At 30.3% G+C, this 22,554-nt stretch overlaps 2 protein-coding genes across 4 annotated transcripts; both read left to right on the plus strand.

Annotated features, from left to right (window-relative positions):
• Positions 1-6,812: 6,812 nt before the first annotated feature.
• Positions 6,813-10,524, plus strand: LOC8280227 (1,2-dihydroxy-3-keto-5-methylthiopentene dioxygenase 2). 2 transcript variants are annotated; one of them, XM_002517025.4, is made up of 7 exons: positions 6,813-6,987; positions 7,876-7,987; positions 8,080-8,174; positions 8,508-8,622; positions 8,700-8,824; positions 10,049-10,119; positions 10,223-10,524. In XM_002517025.4, exons 1-7 carry the CDS (start codon positions 6,970-6,972, stop codon positions 10,287-10,289), a joined length of 603 nt encoding a protein of 200 aa, XP_002517071.1. In that variant the 5' UTR covers positions 6,813-6,969; the 3' UTR covers positions 10,290-10,524. The 2 variants fall into 2 exon arrangements, with proteins under 2 accessions (XP_002517071.1, XP_048235134.1); XM_048379177.1 differs by lacking the exon at positions 6,813-6,987 and adding an exon at positions 7,073-7,274.
• A 1,965-nt stretch (positions 10,525-12,489) lies between these two features.
• LOC8280226 (heat stress transcription factor A-6b) lies at positions 12,490-15,081 on the plus strand. 2 transcript variants are annotated; one of them, XM_015717969.3, is made up of 2 exons: positions 12,490-13,512; positions 14,066-15,081. In XM_015717969.3, the coding sequence occupies exons 1-2, from the start codon at positions 13,141-13,143 to the stop codon at positions 14,849-14,851; spliced, it is 1,158 nt and encodes a 385-aa protein (XP_015573455.1). In that variant the 5' UTR covers positions 12,490-13,140; the 3' UTR covers positions 14,852-15,081. The 2 variants fall into 2 exon arrangements, with proteins under 2 accessions (XP_015573455.1, XP_002517070.1); XM_002517024.4 differs by having other exon boundaries at positions 12,496-13,434.
• The last annotated feature ends 7,473 nt before the right edge of the window (positions 15,082-22,554 follow it).

The following is a 22,554-nucleotide window of genomic DNA, read 5'->3' on the forward strand; positions in this document are numbered from 1 at the left end:
GCAGTCAGCTCTTAATTTGTACTGATATGTTCAAAGTAGGAAATTTGCTACCATTGAAGTCAACAAATTGAGCACTAAATGAGATTTTAGGTACATAATTATAATGGATGGGCTGCTAGTAATTATACTATTCTGAGTTCTATTCAAGAGTTTGTTTTATACTTAGAATGGTACATTAATAGTATCTAGAGCATGCATTGTACACTATTTTCCTCTCATCAAATCAATGCCACTAGTGAACAAATGAATAATATAGCAAGAAGGGCGTAGCTTGCAGCAGGGAAGAGAGAAACATAGATTTAATTTAGGTGATGAGCCTTTTGCATGTGAACCAAAACATGGGTTTCCATTATAGTATTATGGAGCAGAGAATTGTATTAAAATATAGGAAGAAAATGAAGCATCAAAGGAGAAAGATGGGGACACTACTGTTTGTTTGTTTCGTTTCTAATCTGCAGACTTGCTTTTCTTTTTCTTTTTATATTTGTTTTCCCAAAAGAACATTGATTACAGTCTATAAATGGCATATGTTCTTACTATCTTTTTCCTTGATTTCTCTCTTTTCTTTAAAGTTTTATTCGCTGTAGGGAGATGCGAGAGAGAGCATTCATCATTATCAATGGTCCATGTGTGTGTGTGTTTGTGTGTGTATATACATACATATCTAGCAGTGTTCTTTTCTTTCTTGAATCCATATTGTACCTGAAGCTGAGCCTCCCTATTCATTTCAGACTAGTATCTCAAAATTACCCCTGCTATTATCACTGATTTCCCGCTTTCCTTGGGATGAGGAATGTCAGATCTGAAAGATTAAGGAATTACAGCTCTAATTCCGTGTTGATTAAATGTAATTACTTCCTACTAAGTACTAACACATGATGTGATGCAAACAGAATTATTTTTATTTGGTGCGCGCTCATAGTATTATCTTTTTTTAAGAAAAATTCAAGTAACAACACAGCTAGTGTCAAAATATATATGTAATTTTTTATTCTCCGATGATGAATATTTACTAAGTATAATATTTATATTGATTAAATTATTTATTATCATTAATTATAAGTAATTGAGAATCAATCCATATATATAGTTATTTGATAATAAATATATATAATATTTAGGTTGTAGCTTAAATTTTCTTCCATTTCAACGCTCATGTTCTGATATCAGCATCTAGAAACCAAGATTTGGGAATGATTTATGAATCCACACACTGAATACAAGACTATATTCTTACATTTGCTAGAGAAAAGGAGTTTAATTAGGCTATGTGTAAAGATTAGCCATGAAATCACCTGTCAAAGAAGAAAAAGAATTGATTGGGCACCGCTACGTATCTCGTAACAGTAGATTGGAGGCTGCTCAGCCCCATTCTGGTTAGAAAATGAGCACATGCATGCTGCAGTATCTTCCGGAAGGACATGAACGACTTGAGAGAATCCTTCCGTTAAGGCGCTAATTTGATGTTTGAAAGGTATGTAAAAGGATCGCTGGTTTCTCTGTTTTTGCTTCAGAAAAACTCAGTAGCTATATACCAATCCTAAAATCTTCTAATAATTTGCTATTCAAGCTCGTATTAAAAAGAAGCATGCATGCAAGGACACAAACACAGTCAAAAAAAAAGAAAAAAGAACTGTCAATATGTACTAATTTCCCAGGATTTGAATTAACCCAATCGACATACCAAGTGAAGTAAAAAGTTTGACATGAATTATTTAGCATTTGAATTTTAGTTGTAGATGATTTTGTTAGGATGTGAGAATGTTCATTGACTGGGAGACAATTTGCACTCCGACTTCAGCATGAAGTCTTCCAAAAGATTTTCCTATTTCAAAATATCAGCACATCTTGGCTTAGTGTTGTTTTTTTTTTTTTAACCTTTTAACTATAGTGTAAATGGTAATGAAAGACCCCACAGAAGCCCCCCACCCCACCACCCAACCCTCTCTCCTTGTCCTTTTTATTTTTTGGGTTGCAGCAAAAGAATATAGGTACTTTCCATATAGTACTTCTTTTTGATGACCAGGTAAAGGAACCATATTTATTTATTTTTCATTTTTCAAAAAAAATAAAAATCGTTCTCCTGCTCTGCGTGTGCCAAGTTCATCAACAACCAAATCCATTTCTGTCCAATGGTTTCGATTATAGACCAGTTTGACATTGTATCTCATACAATATAATAAGTTAAAGAAGAATTCAAATCTTATTATATATATATACCGATGATTGTTGATTCTTTTGGTAAGTATGAAGAAGAATAGAATAGAAGTATTCGAGCTAATAACTCGATAGTGGAGGTTTATACTGACCGAATATGAAATTACTGATAATAGTTTGACAGGTTGATTATTTCTGAAAAATGAAAATAAGCATAAAAAGAACACACGAGGGGGACTGAGGCTGTGTGCAGACATAAATTGGAGGAGGAATTCATTTCTCTGTTTGTTTGCATATGGCAGCGTTGTTTATATTGAAACAGGTAATATAATTATAAGAAATTACTGGAAGAAGATAAGTCATACCATAGCATTACTCTTTGCTTTAAATGGCCCCCACCCAGTACTACTGCTGCATCCCTCTCCGCTCCTTTATATCAATCAATCAATCAATCAATCAGTCAGTCAGTCAGTCAATCTAAGGGTTGATATTTGTGGTTTTGCTCATAGAATTTCACTCCTAATTTCCACATGATCCATGTCTTCATCTGTCCATTCACGAGCCACTGACATTTTTTCATTCTTTATATGGAAAAAATTACTATTAGCCTCTTAGTATTACCATAATTTACAAATTCAATCCTCTATAACTCTTTAATATTTGCTTCCACATCTGTTTTTATGATAGCCAATTTGATCAAAAGATTTAATTTATACCAAAATATCTTAATATAGTTCTTTAATTTATTAATAAGTATTAAATTTATTTAAAATTATTTTTTACCAAATCTGAATAAATATACATTTAATTTTAAAATAATTTCATTTCTATTTTTAACTAAAATAATTAAATTAAGCAAAATTTTCAAAACTTTAATTTAGTGTTTAGCTTTTTACTCTTCTTTTCCACTTCATTGTTTTATTCATTTTATATTTTCTCACTTTATTTTTTTATAATTACTTTCTCATATTTTCTTAGTGAAAGATTATACAATTAAACAAAAAAAAAAATACTGATTATTATATAAATAAAATTACATGTCACTCTATAAAATGACAAAAAAAAATTATGTCGCACGATCATCAGCAGCAACATCGCTCGGTCTCCGTCATTTCAAAAATAAATTAATTGATAAAATTAAAGTTTAAATAAAATTGATATTTAATAATAAATATAAGCATTAACCTAAAACTTTTAGTTATCAATTAAATCCTTCGACTGAGTTGATTAACAAAAAAAAAAGACAGGATGGGATAATAATTGACGAAAACAAATATTAAGTTATTAATTCACTTTTTAAAATGCAGAGTTGTACTTGTAAATTATGGCAATCCTTGAAAATAATAATAATATTTTCTTGTTTATATTTATATTTTTCAACATTTGAAAGCACAAAATCTGTTTTTCTCTTTAAGAAATAAAAAGAAAATTTAATGGCACACCAATTTAGTTATATTCACATATTTAGTTTATTGCTTATTCGTATGCATATGGGATGCGGACTATCAGATTTCCTTTATTTACTAACTATTGATTTTATTTTTTAATGCATTTGAATATAAGGATTTTCATTTAAACGGTACGTATAAAGATATTTTTAATACTTTATGATTTTTTTATTTTAATTAATTAACCCCCATTAAAGTTAAGCGTTTATAGTTTTAAAGACGGTTTTGATATTAATTAAATTAAATCTAACTAGTCAATACTTAATAAAATCTATAAATAAGAAAACATGCTAAGCTCTCGCGTCATAAGCATGTAGTCAATTATTAAACTACTAAGCTAAATGTATCTAACTTAAAAAAAAAAAGTACTACTTTAGACCTAATTTAAATAGAAATAACATTTATTTTTGGAAGAAATAAATTTATAGGGATTATAAAAGATAGCTATTTTTATAATATAACGATCACTGGTTAAATTCTCACGAATTAAAGAAAAAAATTGTACTTTAGAAGATATATGCATTATTTGTACATATCTTTTTCATATGGTATATATTTAAGATCGTCTAATCTAAATTTATATTGGATCTAAATTTTGGACTAAATTTAGGGTTTATTCTTTTAAAGTTGATTAACAAATTGTTAGACATAATTAGAAAAAAAATATTGTATACTTTTTGTATAGCTTGATATAATTATAAGATAAGTTTATTATTCAGTTAGACAAGGTTTGAACCTAAGTTTTTTTCTTTTTTGTATATTGTTTATATAAAAAAAAAAATGTATTCATGTAAAAATAGCAATACGGACTTACCTTAGTTTTCATGATTTGTTATTTTGAGGGTACAATTATTGGGTTGATTGGTGTGGGGATCAATATTTAGGACAAGGGAAGCTGAAGATGAAGGGAATTGGGAAGGGTTAAGGAAGGCTGTCCAAATTATTTCTGAAATCATAAAGGTGGAGGGGCTGGTGTGGTCAGTTTGCCCATTTGTTTGCCACCAATTCTCACACTTAGGGTTCTCTGTGAAAGAGAGATGAAAGGTAAAAAAGAGGAATTATTTGAAGTGATATTTGATTTGACAGTATTGTTGGGGTTGCCGGTGGACTAGGTGGTATACCACCCACCATATACACATACACCTCTTCTTTCATACGTATGCAGGAGGGAAAAATAACACTCTCGAATGATAAAGGAATTTCTCCCTGCCATTTTCAGAACTTTTAAGTAATTTCTTACATACTATTTCACCTATAATAATAAATCATCAATAATGTGAATAGTTAATGGATAGAAGGGAGTGGAAGACTTTCCTTCTCCCTCATGCTAGGCCATGACGGATCCAGAAAACCTATAAAATTTTTCAAAATTTTCAAATATAACTTTGTATATCAGTGCGGACAGTTTGGATTTTTAAGACATTATTTATCCAACGTCAATAACTCCAACAATATGGGGCCAAAAACAGGAAGAAGCATCTAAGGGACAACTATGCACAATAATATAGTGTGCATTGGGGTTTTCCTCTTGAGTGTTGTTTCCCGCTCTTGCTTTTTGCCATATCAATGGTTAAAAAAATGTAATAATTCTATTTTCCATCCAGCAGTATTACTATTATGTTTTTCTTCTTTTTTTTCTTTTCTTTTAGCAGCAAATAGTATTACACAGTAATGAATAATGCATCTTCAATACAATAGCAACCAAATTCCAAACCAGTAAACAAAAGGAAATCATTGCTTCTGATTACTGAACACCTAACATTATATTATGCTTTTTGGGTCCCAAATCGCTTTTGTTTGTTCATGCAACATTTTCCAGTGCGATAGATAGATAAAGAGTGTTTGCTACAGCTTCTACAGTATACAGGCCCTTCTGAGGCCTCAACAGGACAAACCAAACCAGCTGTGTCCAGTGGCCATGGGTTTTTATTCTCTAAAAGGTTTTGGATTTGGCCCACTTGTAATCTCTACGGTTGAATCTCTTTTCTCTGGCCTGGAGATGAATATGCAACCGCACCTTTATCCTTTTCTAATTGCGGTGCTAAACCAGGATTATCACTAGGATTGCAGGTCTCTCTGTCTTATGGCTTATGGTTCCTAGATTATAACGTCATATAATTTGAATTTATAAGTAAAAGATGCTTTCTTTCAGAATAACCTTGTCTTAGAAAATATAAAAGCATACTATAAATTTTAAATTGGAATTATATCCTATTTGAGTCAATCTCATATATTTCAAAAGTAGCATAAAACTAGTAAAACTCCAATTCCTCCAATCCAACGGAGAAATAAAAACATGTTTTACATAACAAAATTATATATATAAATTTACTAAAATTTAAATTTTTTTTGACACGTGTGTTTAATTTTTTATATATAAAATTTTTATTTTGACACGTGTATTGTTTTTAACACATGAGATTCAAAGTTATGTATAATTTTATAACTTTTTATATTAATTTATTGATTAATAAGTTACATTTCTAATTAAACATTCATTGTAATTCTAAAAAGTAACATATTACAAATAAATTAATTTTCTAATTAGATAATGATTAGTTTTCTAATTAAATAATAATTATTCTAAAAGATAATATATTAATTATATTTCAATATTATACTAATTAATAAATTAATTTTTTAATTAGATAATAATTCTAATTATAAAAAATATTTAAATATTATATTTAGTAATAAATTAATTTTTAATTATATAATATAATATTTTTAATTTATATAATATTTGAGTTAATAAATAAATATTTAAAAATAATTTATTGATACTATTAATTTAAAAATAATATAAATAAATAAATATTTAATTAATATAATAATATAAATATATTTTAAAAAATAAAAATATTTAAAAATAACTAATTTATTATTATTTTAAAATATTATAATTAATATTAAATATTAAAATCAATTAAATATATTTATAAATTTAATTTTATAATCAAAACATTCTCCGACTAAGATTAATAAAATTCTGATACGAAACGAAGTTCGACTCTGACCCAAAACGGCGTGGAAATGGAATTCAGCAAAATGAGGTAAGACATGACTTCAATTCAATCCTCACACCGCCAATCTCATTCCATTCCCTTAGATAAAATGACCATAACATCCCTACCCCGATTCAATTAATCTAGACAAATTCTGTTCAGCCAAGCAACATCTAATCTTATTAATTACCAAAAACATACAACCAAGGACACTTCCGTCTTTTCAACACCAAAATGCCACTCGTCTTGTCTATCTTCTAATATCGCGTTGCGCGAAAGCTTTGAAGAATAATACAAACAGAGACTGAGAAGCCCAGAGAATTTTTATTTTTGATTTTTTTTAAAAAGAGCAGAGAAAAATGGTTGCCCCGAATAAGGTAATTACAATTGAGCTCCATTTAATCAATTTAGCTATCTGTCTGTTTCTGTAGAATAACTCCTTTCTGAGAAAATTCTTTACCTTGAGATGGATTTCCGATAATTAGCTGTCACATGCTTAGCAAATTGTTTTTTGTATATTACGGTTTATCTCTTCCTCGTTATGTTGATTGATAATGGAATATTAGAGGTTTTTCTATAAGAGAAAAAGGCAAAATTGACATAATTCGCGAATTTGAAGATCTTTAAATTGCTTTATCATTTTCCGAAAGCAGAGTTACTGGAGGTAAACCCTAACTGGCTCATTAATTTAGTATTTAATTGCTTGGAAATTCTTATCTCTTTCTGATTAATTTCAATTTTGAGTTTCTGGTGATGAAATTCTAGTTAATGTTAAATTAATTCATTTACTATTGAAATGGCAGGCATGCCCCGTTAAGTGTTAACGTAAAGCAGCTTGATTAATACTGCAATTGGAATATTAAAGGGGTTGTAGTTACTTGGCAACTTTTAATGTGATCTTTGTTGCTTTATCAAATGTAACTCTTGGTTTGATATGATCAAGCTTTATAACCGATGCTTTTGTTTTCGTTTTTCTGTTCTTTTCAAATAGTTTTGGCAAGAATATGGATTTCTAAGCCTTGATATCTTACAATTTATTTGCAAATTCTATCAATTTTTTCAGATTTAGATCAAGCATGTTCAATTCTATAAAAATGTAGATGTTCAAATGAATTTTTAATCAAAACAAACATGACAAGAATGGATTTGCAAATGAAGTCTATAAAATCTTATGGAATTTATCACTCTTAATATCTATTCATTAAAAAGGGATACAAAAACGAACATGTAGCAATGTTTGATTATGAGCTTCTTAATCTCCACAGGATCCTAGGGAAGAAGTCATTCAGGCATGGTACATGGATACTAGTGATGAGGACCAGAGACTGCCCCATCACAAGGATCCTAAGGAATTTGTGTCCTTGGACCAACTTTCTGGTAAGAATCATTGGAAAATGTCTTATTTTTATGAGTTCGTCAAGGTGTTAAAGATATTGATTCATCTTTATGAACTATTTGCTTACTTGCAGAGCTTGGAGTACTTAGTTGGAGACTAAATGCAGACAACTATGAAACAGATGAGGAGTTGAAGAAGATCCGTGAAGAACGTGGATACTCCTACATGGTTTGTTGCATTACATCTTTCTAGAAATAATTGCGTGATGCGTTCCTAATCTATTTATTCTCTTTCTTCCAAGTTGAGGGTTGATTGCTTTACTTATGACCAAGAAATTGCTGTTTTGATGCCCTGAATTGGGAACGCCAATTGGAATAAGATAATAAATGTGATTAAAATGGGAAATAGTTACATAGATGCAATTAATTTGTGATATCTTGGACTTTCTAAAGTTATGTTTAATTGCAAAGATATTGTTCTTTAATATTTTCTTCAGTTAAAAGTCTCAGCTTCATAAGTTTGAAAGTACTTAAATGCTTCATGAATAAAACTTGTCTTCAGGACTTTTGTGAAGTATGCCCAGAGAAGCTTCCAAATTACGAAGAAAAGATAAAGAACTTTTTTGAAGAACATCTTCACACTGATGAGGAGATACGCTACTGCGTAGCTGGAAGTGGTAAGACTCCTCTCTCTCTCTCTCTCTCTCTCTCTCTCTCTCATTTGTAGGCTCTTAATATTTTCCACTTGGTGAAGGTTATTTTGATGTCAGGGATCATAATGATCGCTGGATTCGTGTCTGGGTGAAGAAAGGGGGAATGATTGTCTTACCTGCTGGAATTTATCACCGATTTACATTGGATACAGACAATTACATCAAGGTATTAAAGAAAAAACTGGTTGTTCTTTTGGGCATGTGCATCTGTTGGAGGGTAAAAAGGAAAGTTGTAATCTAAAATCCTTTTCTTTTACCCATCCCATCTGATAGGTAACTGGATGCTTGTCAAAAAATTGTTGTCGATAAAGCTGTTCACCTTTTCTTTAAAAGTTTAAGTTAATATTTGTTTTGGGACCTTTTATCAAGCGTAGTGATGACTGCTAACGCCATGAGCCCATGTAACTACCACAACTAATACCAATATCACCATGAAAATATATAGATGTGTTTAAATAACCAATTTTCCTACAATTGTGTGGTTGAGAGTTTTGTGGTTTAGGTATAATGCCATGCAATGATAATTTTGTTGTCCATTTCATAAAAGAAGAGATAGCTCATGTGCCTGGCTTTTATTTCTGGTACTGTCACAAGCATCATGCTAATGCACTGTGATCATCCCCCTTGTTCTCTGGTTGACATCTTTGGGGTTGTATTTCATGGAAATGATTTAGGATGTGCTTTATCTTCTGACAACTCTATACATTTAAAAGGAATTTCAGAAAGTGGCAAAAAAGTAATGTGTTTGATATTTTCTATGTGTGCTGATTGAAGACTTTGCTAGGGACATTGAGTTGATTTTGTCGTTCTTTTACTTCAATAATATGTAGGCTATTCATAATCCCCTTGCATAAAAAATATTAAGAGACATCATAATTAAGGCCTAGAAGCAATCATTATTTTGAGTTGTACAGAGAATGCTGCCATTGGGGTGAACCAAACTTGGAATGCATTCACTAAGCTGAATGTGAGGGGTTAAAAATCAAGTGTGATGGGCCTTTTTAGAGAAGACCATTTTTCTGATTATATATGAGGAAAGCAATTAGGCCTTAAACATTGAGTTGCTTAGCTATTTCAACTGGCCATTATTCTTTCACCTCTTGCTGCTAGATTTTAAACTTAATTTGCAGGATGAAATATAAATATGTGGAATCATTTCTGATGCAGGGCTAAATGTTGAAATATTAGGAAGAAAACACAGAAATTTATTAGCAGGTTAACATGTGGCAAGTCTATAGCTTATATATGCTTGTGTTTTCATAGTTGCATTAGGTGCTGGCATGGGCCTTCCCTGGTCCCTTTCATGCCTTGGATGTGTTCGTACATTTGTGTTCAGCTTTCTCTCTCTTTTGTCTGAGTAGCGTCTCATGTGCAAAACAAATTTATGCAGGCAATGCGACTTTTTGTGGGTGATCCAATTTGGACTCCATTCAACCGTCCCCACGATCATCTACCAGCAAGGTATATTTCCTAGCTTTATTATAATGTCTTTTGGTGTACTTTTAGACACTGGATAGAATTCAAGACGCTTCGCAGAGTCTTATGTAGAGGACCTGTATTGCAGGAAGGAGTATATCAAAGCTTTTGTGCAGAAGGAAGTTGATCATCAGGCTGTTGATGCCACCGCATGACATCTGCTGCTTCTTCAAAGCTAAAAATGAAGAGCTCTCGTAGCTTTAATAATAGTACCTATGTTAGTGTGACTACCCTCGGCCATTGCCACAATGACTTGCTATACTTAAGTGTCGTTTGGCTTGCCTACCTACCATTGCAAAACTTGCTTTGGATATTTGTACTTGGACATGTATACTTCTAGAGATGGAAATATACGTACATTTAGTAATGAGATATATGATTTTGGTGGCATATGACATTTGGCTGATAGGTATGACTAGAAAATAGACATATATGCAGAGTAGTAGTGAAGATAATTGTAGGAAGTGGAGGTCCCTGTGCATCATTGACTTGAAAGCAGGCAGTTGCAATAGTGGGCGGATCTTGAGCCCAATAATTCGTTCCAAAAGTTGATGTATTGAAAAAAAGAGGAAAAGAAAAAGAATTACACAATCAAACATGAATAGTATCCGTTTAAATTAAGCTGTGAGACCAATCACTTTCTTGAACGTCACAGCTCTCTTCATAGAAATCCTTAACATAGATTTTGTTCCTGTCGGGTATGTTGAGTGCGGTTCTACACTCTTCGTCAACAAACAATCCTTTTTCAAGGTAACTGCATATTTTGGAATATATATTTATATTGTCTTATTTGAACAGGCATTTAAGCTTTATTTAATACATACTCCAATTCTTATGCTGACACTTGTATTAGGAGAACGTGGTCTCTTGCACAATGAGCCACCTGTCAGTTGAGTTAGATTAAATAAATGTTATCTAGCTCTGTATATGACTGTCTTCTACATGACGCCAAAGGCCACCTACTCCACCGTTCAATTTGTGTATTTCAACTCTCTGATTTCCAAAGTGCATCAACGTTATTAATATTTAACTTGTCAAGGTAAAAAGGGTAACAAATTCATCTGTCAAAATGAAAGATCCAAATTTAACCCAGGACATGGCTATCTTAAGGTAATTAAAAAAATAATAAAAAAAGCAACCGGCTATTTTAAAATAGTCCGATTTATTAAAGATAACCAGGTTAAGGGTTAAAAAAGGATTTTGAATTATTTGATCAACCATTCAAAATGAGTCCACAAATTTTCTTTCTTCTTCCGCAAGTAAATGAGTATGTATGTGTATATTAAGAATGTCTTTCACATGGTAGGTTGAAGACAAGAAGCGTAATCCAAAATCAGATTATGCAAGTAAAAGATATGTATTTGATTCTCACAGGATCAGCATATAAAGAGATTAACAAATTAGAACCTCCCCGGAGGGAATCTACTTCTAAAACATATATAAAAAAGAATACAACCATAACAAGAAAGAAAACTTAAGAAAAACAAATCGATATGTTTAAAGAAATATGGATTGTTTGCTTATTTAAAAATTAGATTTAACTCAATATATTATTTTTTAAAAAATATTATATAAAATGCTTTTGTCAAATTCCTTAGAGAAAAGTATTTATTTATCTGCTGCTATAGAAAAAAATAATTTTTTTTGATAAAAACTTGAAAATAAATACTTACTGCCTCATCGCAATACATTACAAAAAAAAAACAAAATAAAGTAAAACGTGGCAACAGTTGATTAGAGAGGCTTTTTGTGGCCAATATATCCGCGACACATTTAAGTGTAGCCAAGAGTTACCGACACAAACCATAATCAACCTCGTAAAGACATTCAATTAATTAGTGTAATTTTCATATAAAGTTTTTTTGCTTCCCTTTTCCCTGTTCGGGCCTTCCTGTCCTTATCAAAGCTGTAAAAGGAACAGAACTAAATGAATGAAAAAGGTCCAATGATGATAGACTGTTAATAACTCCTCCATCACATAATGCCACGTTTCATAATCAGCCTTTCCTTCTACATTAATTAACTATTAATATTATAATATCTGTCTTCCTAGATATTTTCTTTTCCCTCTGCCCACCCACCAAGATATTTATGCTTACACCATCCCTATTGTTTTTACTTTCCTTTTCAGGATTGCCAGGTGGGTGCTGGGTATTGGTAAAATATAAACAAACTAGCAACTGAGGTCCTTTGAGAACATAAAAAGAAACAAAAGTGGGTCTCAATTTTTATTAATATTCTTAGATATCACCAATGCTGAGAGTGTTTGAAATGTAGATTAGGTTGGTCCAATTATGATATTTCATCCATTGTTGCGGGTTCCATTCTTTCCCCATTCCCAGTCCTTTATTTAGAAAGTTTAGATAGTTTGCTCTCTTCTCTTTGAAATAAACAAATAAATAAAATAAAAATGAAAACAAAGTGAAGCCAATAACCATAACTTTCCCAAAGGAGAAAGAAACCAATAAGAGAGCAAAAATATCTCATTGGCTCACCTCTCGCATCATCATCAACCATATTAACCCTATAACCAATGCCCTTTTTTTTAACAAATAACCAATGCCCTTTTGCTTTATGGCGAAAGACAGATAGAGAAAACATACCCTCCCTAGCTAGCTATTTATAAACAGATCATACCTCTTAGTCTTACTTTTCTTTCATTTCTCATCTCCTAGTTCCTGATTTCCCTATATCAGTCTTGGCTTATACCATTTGTTCCTCAACAACACTCTCACTCTTATTTTTTTATCATCCCCTTGATCTGTTCACGTTTCTAATTCATTCAGTATCAACATAAGCATCATTCTTTGTTAGTAAAAACTTACCTTTCTTGATACAGTTTCTTATGCCTTTTCAAGCTGCATTTGTTCTTATTATGCCTTTACACGCCTATTAGCTATAGACTACACACTTCCTCAAGATAAAAGTTCGCATCTTTATAAGCAAAGATAACAAGAAGCAAAAACCCAAATCAAATCTTAGCCTTGTTCTCAGCTTTTCCAAATCATGAATCGTGTAGGGCGAGTGAAAGAAGAGTATGCAGGCGCTGGCTCATCATCTTACTCATCAGGTTTAGCAGTACCTCAACCAGTGGTGGGACTCAATGATGCTGGTCCTCCTCCTTTTCTCACAAAAACCTATGATATTGTTGAGGACATAAGCACAAACCATATAGTTTCTTGGAGTAGAGGTAATAATAGCTTTGTTGTTTGGGATCCACAGGCCTTTTCCCTGAGTCTTTTACCCAGATACTTCAAGCACAACAACTTCTCCAGTTTTGTTAGGCAGCTTAACACTTATGTAAGTAGTCTTTTTCTGTTTTTGGTTTTTGATGACTTATGGATCTTCAACTTTCAACTTCTAGCGGAAACAATCAAGGTACTGCTTTTGATCAGTATTAGTATAATTTCATGTGGGTTCAACATGTGAATGGTCTCATGTCCATGAAAGAGCTAGAATGAACTATTATTCATAGAAAAATGAGAACTTTTTTATTCTTTTCAGAAAAGATCTATTGTTGGTCCCTTTTATTTGTCTATTTGTATAATGGGTTACTTAAAGTGGACATTTTGGTTAATTATTGATTTCAAGAGTGAGAGTGTCGAGAAGAAATAGGAAATATATAGTATATACGCTATTACTGACTCCGTCAGGCATTTACATTTCTTGGACCTTTAAATTGTCAAAGTTTTCTGATATCTGATGCATCTTTTAGTTCTTCTACAGTTTATATATGTATGACTATCCGATCCAAACAGGAACCATGCTTAATTTCTCGACTTCTCTTATTTCTATGAGTATTTGATATTTGATGCATATTCATATCCTGCCTAGTTCTTGAGAGTTCATATATGCATTCGATTGGAAGATGAAAAGAGCTTAATTGATTTCCTTTGGATTTGGTGTTGAAGAAGGAATTTGGTTTATGTAGGGGTTTAGAAAGGTTGATCCAGACAGGTGGGAGTTTGCCAATGAAGGGTTTCTCAGAGGGCAAAAGCATCTTCTCAAGAATATTAGAAGGAGAAAAACTCCACAACCACAGAATTCTCAGCAGTCTCTAGACCCTTGTGTTGAACTTGGAAGGTTCGGCTTAGATGGAGAAATTGATCGATTAAGGCGAGATAAACAAATTTTAATGATGGAATTGGTGAAGCTTAGACAGCAACAACAGAATACTAAAGCCTCTCTTCAACTAATGGAACATAGACTTAAAAGGACAGAATCAAAACAGCAACAGATGATGAGTTTCTTGGCTAGAGCAATGCAAAATCCAAATTTTGTGCAGCAACTAGTCCAACAGAAGGATAAAAGGAAAATACTTGAAGATGTAATAACTAAAAAGAGAAGACGGCCCATCGGTCAAGTGCCTAGCAATGATCAAGTTGATGAAGAAATCGACCAAGGTAGGCTAGGAGTTGAACCTTTTGTTAAGATTGAACCTGAGGAGTTTGGTAACCTTTCTGAGTTCGAAGTTTCAGACCTGGACACCCTAGCGATGACCATGCAAGAAGTGAGTGGAAGCCAACATAACTTGGTGGAAGAATGTATAGAGAAAGGATATGAACACGCAGGCAAAGGTAAAGATATTGATGAAGAGTTTTGGGAAGATTTATGGAATGATGATACTGGGGAAGAAATGGGCATTTTGGGTGGACAAGCTGAAGATGTAGATGTGTTGGTAGAGCAGCTTGGTTACTTGGGTTATAGTGAAAATTAGACAAAGTTCTGCTGCTCTTTTTTTTTTTTTTTTTTGTACTTGCTCGCTTCAGTGTGAGTTGAATCTATTTATAACTAGCTATCTAACTGTCTGACTTTCTTTGTTTACTTGATTTTTTCTTCCAGGCTGCCAAAAGCCGAGTGTATTAGATGTTTGGTTGTTTTGATATTGATGGACTGGCAATACACTGAAAGATAAGTGCAGAAAAGCACAAAAAGTGTTCTTGGAAACTTGATGCACAGCTTCTTTTCTTGGATATTTCACATGAAATACTTGATTGTATGCTCAATCAAGTAAGAAGAATTCTACACTATCTAAGCAATTTGCGTTATTAGTCATTTGATCTCTTATCTCTTCTGCAATGTCATTGCAGGCAGATAACCTGGAAATCATGTTGAGATTTTACCTTCTAAATTTGCCTTTGGTATTTGTAGTAGTCTTGTTCTTGAACGAACTTATTCTTGAGCATGTTTTAATAATTGTTTCAAATGTGTGCAGGGATCTTGGTTATATGTTCAAAGTGTTAATGTTGTTGTATATCATTGATGATAGTAGTAATATATCTTCTCGGTCTTCATGAAAATCCGAATCGATTCACATTCAAGCATGTTGGGATTTTTTCGTATGCCTAAGCCCAATGAAAAATGTAATCAAACATGCATATTAAAAGAAGAAAACTATAAAGAAAGTGAATTAATTCATAGTATTCCTTGTTCTTAAAATTAAGTATATATTTGAACTCTTCAGATAGATGTGATTGTTTCATATATATGCATGTAAATAGGTACAGATTTGATTCACTTTTTGCTGTTAGACATGAAGGGTACTTGCTCCATACTCAAATCCATTGCATTTGGTATCACACTGTCTTGGAAACAAAGCTGCAATTTCTGTCTGACAATGCTGTCCTTACAATATATTCATTACCTTTGTTGTGCTAGCTCTACATAGTTCTAGAGTAAAATAGTTTCTCATTTATTTTTATGTCAAAAGTGAGTTGTCGCCTGTTGGTGGTTTTACCAAAATGATTAAAGCTGGAAATCTTTACAGCATTATGTAGAAACTTCAGAATAGTTCAGATCTTTATGGCCTTTCTACTTATTATAAAATATTATTTTCTTGAACTTTCCTTGATTAAAAATAAGGTCTCATTACTATTATATTTGACTGCATGCAGTCTAGCACATTCTTCCTCTACTTCAATAGTAAGTTCCCAGGACTGCTAACATTGTCTAAGGCCACAGACATGCCTCCTGCAACTAATTAACAGATACTTCAAATTTTATATTGTCGTTTCTTTGCTTATGTAGGGTTTTATATATGTAATACTACATACAGAGTGCTTCTTCTTCATCAAATTTGAACATGAGACCTGAAATTTAATTCCAAACAAAAACACTGTGAAACATATAACTAGAATCAAGATGTAATAATAAGGAAGGGGGTGGGGACACTGCTGGACAAACAACAGCAATGGCTTATATTATTATAGATGTGCAAAGCTTTAAAGAAGGGTATGGTTATAAATACTTTTCCATTCTTTTCACTTTTTATGGGCATGAGAAGGATAGAAAGTTATACCAACAACTTTCCCTGAGTTGGGGAATTTTAATGGTGGCACCACCAAAGAATTGAGTTGGATCACATTAAACGTTTGCATGTTTCTTCTGAAGATAAGGGATGCACATGTTGTGCATGAGTCATTTTTTTAAATGGCCATTGTTGATACATGCATATATACAAAGAAATTAAAAAGATTTTCTATTTCATTAATAAAGATGACTACGTTATTGATATACAAAAAGTAAATTAAATACTAACCATCAAAATATACATAATAATTATTAATCGTAATAATAAAATTAAAAAATAATAATTTTATAAAATAAATATTTTATTCGGTAACGCTAAATCATATGTCTACTTTATAAATACTAATAAAATATATTTTAATAAATTTATTTATATATAAATTTTATCTTTTACCATTCCCATAAAAAAAACTCAATACTTACATTGCCACACTCATAAAAAATTAACACTTTGATAATGAAAGAATAATACAATACTTTAAAATTAAATAAGTTTTATTTATCTATAATTTAAAAATATTTATTTTATTTATTAAATTAAGTAATATTAAAAAAATAAAAAAATCACTAAAAATCTGAAAAATATCAATGGTAAGTTAAAAATAAAATTTAAATAAATTGAAAAAAAATAGGAGAAAAGATGGAGGCAAGTAGAGCTTTGTCTGTTTCCTTGACTTTAAAATTATAAAACCATGGGGAAACGTGGGGGCCATTGCCCTCTAGATTATTAAAAAAAAAAAAAAAAAAAAGATAATATAGAAGTGTTTCGTTGTTTGTCCCGTTACAGTGACCATTAAATTAAAACCAAAATATTGTATCGCCTTCATTACCTAGAATTTACTCTCTGGCTAGAATTTCTAGGTCCGCCACTTGCTACGTCCAACAATATAAAAAAAATAAACTAAAATAATTATTTTTTGATTTAAAAATATTTTTTGCATTAAAATAATATCATGTGTTCCATTTTTAAATATTTTTTTACATTCAAATTTTTTTTATTTTTAAATTATAAATATCTTATAATATAAATATTTTTAGATAATTTATCATCCAATTAGATACTTTATAATTATAATAAATTATTAAAATATATATTTTTTAAATAAAATTTTAATATATATTTATATATTTTATCATACAATAAATTACGTTGCTTATAAAATCATAATTTAGTATTAAATCATGTTATATATATGCAAAACTATATAAAATAAGAAAAATATAAATATATATTTAAAAATACTAATAAAATAAAGCATGTAATATTCTTTTAATACAAAAAATATTTTTATCTCTCAACTGAAAAAGCATCAAGCGATAGAATAGTCTTTTAAATTTTACTCTAAAAGAATATAATACACTTGTCAAAACTCAAGTTCCTAATCATCAAAACTTTCTTATATAAGAAAAAATTTGTATAGTTTTATATTTTTCTCATTATACATTAAATAGATAAATAATTGATATTGATTTATTAATTTTAAATAATAGAGTATATATTGATATTTATCACTATTTTATTTATTTTAGTATATCACTATTTATCACTATTTTATTTATTTTATTTATCACTATTTTATTTATTTTATACATTAAATAGATAAATAATTGATATTTATCACTATTTTATTTATTTTAGTATATCGAGTGTAAATAAAGATTATAATCTTATATATTTAAGATTTAATTTAGGGATTCTTTCATAATGCCAAGAAAATATAAGATAATTATAAACATATCCGCAAAAAATTTTGATAATAAAAATATCTAAAAATAAAATTTTATTTACAAAAATACTCAATTTAGTTTTTCCATATGAAAATGTATATGTTGAATATACTTTGAAGAAAAAAATGTATGTGTTTAATATGCTTTTGACAGATAATGATTTAAAACACATTAGTGTTTGTAAATATTATTACATTTTCTTTAATGATGAATAAATAAATAAATATATCTAAAAGATATTTTTTTAATTTAAAGATTTGGAGATGTGTTGAGAATATCATATTCGAAGCATTAGATAAATTGCTAAAAGGTAAAAAAAAATATATGTTCAATATATATTGAAGGAAAAATGTATGTGTATTGTATACTCTTAATGTAAATAATAATAAAAGATACATATTTAACCAAAAATAATATACATTAAATATAGGTTAGGTTTAAAGATTTAAAAATGTGTTGAGAATACCATTTCTAAAAAAATATATAAATTACTACAAAATAAATAATATATATGTTTAGTATATATTAAAGAAAAAAATATACATCTAATATATTTTTAACATAAATAATAGTAAAATATATATTTTATAAAAAATAGTATACATTAAATATACGTTAAGCATTTCAGCCTTTTCTAAATGAAATAAAAGAGATAAACTCAAAAAAAATTGAATGACAAAAGGCATATGTTTGTCAAATTATATACTAAGAATATCTAAAATAAAATAAAATTCAATACAAATGTTCAACAACAAACAAAATATGTTTGCATAAATATCTGTAAAGTATCTGAAACTAATTTAAATAGAAATAGAAAAAAAAAGACAGACAAGGTAAAGAATAAATACTTCTAAAGACTGCATGGAGTATTTTTAAAAAGTAATAGAAACATTTTATAATTATTTTCAAAATCTTGATAAATAGTGAAATTTCCTCTTTAATTTATCATTGGCTGAGCATTTCCCAACAATCTCAATCTTTTAACATCCTGGACTTGAATGTGGCCTTGTCTTTTGATGTTTGGATTGATCCCTTGGGTTAGCTGGGATGGATTGGGCTAAGAAAACGTACTTGTTGTAGTTGGCTTTTGGGTTCCTTGAGCTTCTAGGTGCGGATAAAGGGTAAAATAGCAAACTAGCCCCTGAGCTTGTTTTTGATATGCAATCAACTCATCTCTAACCTGATTACTAGATAATCGTCCATTGAATTGGGGCCAATTTGTCCAATTCTTCAATCAATATTAGTACACTCCCTCTATTGTAAGTGTCGTACACACGTTGTCATTATTGTGTTAAAATTTAGATCTAATTGGACGCATTTGACAATTTACTAGACAATCAAGTTAAAATGTTATCTTTTGGGACTAATTGTCCATTATAAACACGTTCAGGCGGCAAATTGCTGTTAAAGCCAGAGAATTAATATGCAATCAGATGTGACTAAGATGGACAAGAACGTCTCTTTCACATGTTAGGTTTAATTTGTTTGATCTCCAAAGTATGGTCAATACTAAACTGGACTATCATTTCAAAGACTTTAGGGGGGCATTTGATAAGATTTATTCTTTCTCTTTTTGGATTTCAATCGGCCTTTTAGCTCACTCTTAGTAAAAGGTTACATGATAACCAAAGAACGGTTGAAAATTGCGATGAAAAAGACAAGTTTGCAAAAGTTTAACCTTCAAGCTATTTACATTTTATGAAGTGAAATAAAACAGTGGAGATACTGAAGAGGGTGATTGAAAGGATCTATACCCACTTTCTCATCATCACCTTTTCTTTATTCTCAGTCACATTACACTAAATAATATACTAATTATATTATTTATTATTTTTTTCTTATTTGTTTGTATAATTTTTTTTACTTATAAAAAGTCCGATCAACTGTAAATTTTATAATAAAAAATAGTTATTTATTTATATTCACAGTAAAGATGGAAACTTATTTAATGTAATAAGGTTTTTAAAATTAAGATTTATCGATCTCAATAATAAAATCTTTCACTATTTAATTTAAATTTCAAATATTTTTATTTTTAATATTTTTAAAAATATAAATTAATTTAAAAATATGGTATACTGAGAGCACGAGAAGAAAAACATTATGGAACTGTAGAAAAGAAATTAGAAAGTTGACTATTTTAAAAGAACTGTTGAACATTGGATGCACCGCTGATAATGTAAGACAAAAGGGAAATGAAGTGAGTGCCGAATGTCGATCCACATCTCAATTCTCGTTCAGATAGGTTGGGCAAGGCAAAAACAACTGGCCCAAGGCCTAACGTAGAGTCAAAAGTTTGTAATTGGGCAACAATAGATTTTCATTTTTAACTAATGAAATTTAATTAAGTGATATTGAATCCTTAAGGACAAGGCCTAAATATAAATATAATATTTCATTTTAAAAAGAAAAGTGATCAGGAAAAGTAATCCTTAACCGTTAATTTCCACTAAGGAAATATCCGTTACAATGGCAGTATTCAAAATTGAAAAGGAAAACATGCGGTGCGGGTCTAAAATTGCCCACAAAGTACCAAAACCGGGACCCGGAAATTGGCCGAAGCGTATGAAGTTTATTAATTTACTAGTGGTATTATTCTTCACCTACTGACATCCCCCAGCTTCTTATCCGTCAACCTCCGAAACGCAATCTCGTCCATCCAACTCCCTACAGAGTCTTTGTCTTTCTCAATCCCCACCATTTAATTCAACAATTTAACCCACTTCCATCCTAATTATTAGTATTATCCTAGATAAGACTTAACCCTTCCTTTTCCTTTTGTTTGAAGCATTAATAATTAAAAATTATTATACTCACTAATTAAGATAATACCATGTAATTACATTGAACCGGCAACAAGAATACAAACTGAAGTTAATTATAATAATTAATCTTTGACCACGGGTGGGTTTGGAATCTTTACCCAAACTGGCCAAGCCGAGTAAGATTAAATAGTCGCGTTTTGTGTGATCAAAGAGTGCAACGATAAATGGCAGAAAGCTTGCATACGGCGAGAATACAAAAATACCCTTATAGAAGTGACGTCAGGAGAAAAGGGTAAACTCAAAGTGGAAAAATTGATTAGAAATCACTATTGCTAAGGCATAATAACACTTGTTCTATTACAATAGATTTTAGTTCTTTTAATTTGCAACAGTAAAGAAGGTAGGTTTGGTTTTGATTTCTCTCTTGTAGAATTAAGCTTTAAGAAGTTGTTCCAACTTCTTTTTTTTTTTTTTAAGAAAAAGGAATTAATTTAAAATGGAAATAGAAATAGTCCAATTGGTAAATTAAAATCAACTTACTCTTCATTATTCAATTCAAAATTTAGCTCGTATTTAAACTAAGATTTGAGTTAATTCAGTATAATTAAAAAATTTGATATGTTCCACTACTCAACGTATAGAATATTTCATGCAACTATGAAATCTTCAAAAAGAAAAAGAAAAATAATGAAGAGAGACTTTCACTTTGTCAGCAGTTTGGGGCTGCCCTTAATGAAATCAATCTAATGTTGTTAAAATAAGAAAAGAATAGTCCAATAAATGAAGCCATTAACAATCTCAAAGTCAATTGGCGTGAAATTCCACGGTACATATTAAGTCGGTGACACGTCCAACACGGTATCAAACTTTCTACAAATAACTTTTTTTTGTCCTTAAACTAATTTAATTCATTTTAAATTTTAATTTTTATGCAGCGTGTGATTAGTGCCGCTTAAAGCAAAATCTATTTTATAAGCTCTTATTAATTAAGGAGTGCAGGGTTAAAATTGGACAGAGGGATTATAAATTTAAAACGAAATTTTGAAATTTTTGTAGCCGACACTGTCATTCTGTATTTTACCTTACTATTATAGTCAAGAACAAGTCGCCTTATTTATTTATTTTCCATAATACTTCAGTTTTATCACGCTATAAAATCCTCTCTAAAATAATTAGAAAAGAAAAAGAGAAAAAATATGGTCTGAGCAAAACTGCCAGGTGGCATCTCGCCGAAGAAGCAAAATACAGTTTTTGCTATTCACAGCATAAACCTGCGTTTAATAGTCTAATAGTGACGCTTTACCATCCCATTTCTCCTAAATGACTAAAGTACCCCGCATCATATTAGTAATAATAATTATTTATCCTTTTCTATTCTAATATCCTGAGAGCAATATTTGACATGGCTTAAAACAATGATTTGTGGTTGGACAATACAATCTTATATCAGATGAATCACTATTTTCCTTTTACTCCTCTAATATTGCCTAATTATAAAACACCATTTGCCACCACTAAATTATTATTATTATTTTTTTAATTACTCATATAAATTTTATTTGTTTTTCTTCTTTTATTTTTATTTTTCTTTTTCTAATCCCACTAATCCATTACAAAC

This window comes from Ricinus communis, chromosome 9 (assembly GCF_019578655.1).
Source record: "Ricinus communis isolate WT05 ecotype wild-type chromosome 9, ASM1957865v1, whole genome shotgun sequence".
Classification (NCBI taxonomy): domain Eukaryota; kingdom Viridiplantae; phylum Streptophyta; class Magnoliopsida; order Malpighiales; family Euphorbiaceae; genus Ricinus; species Ricinus communis.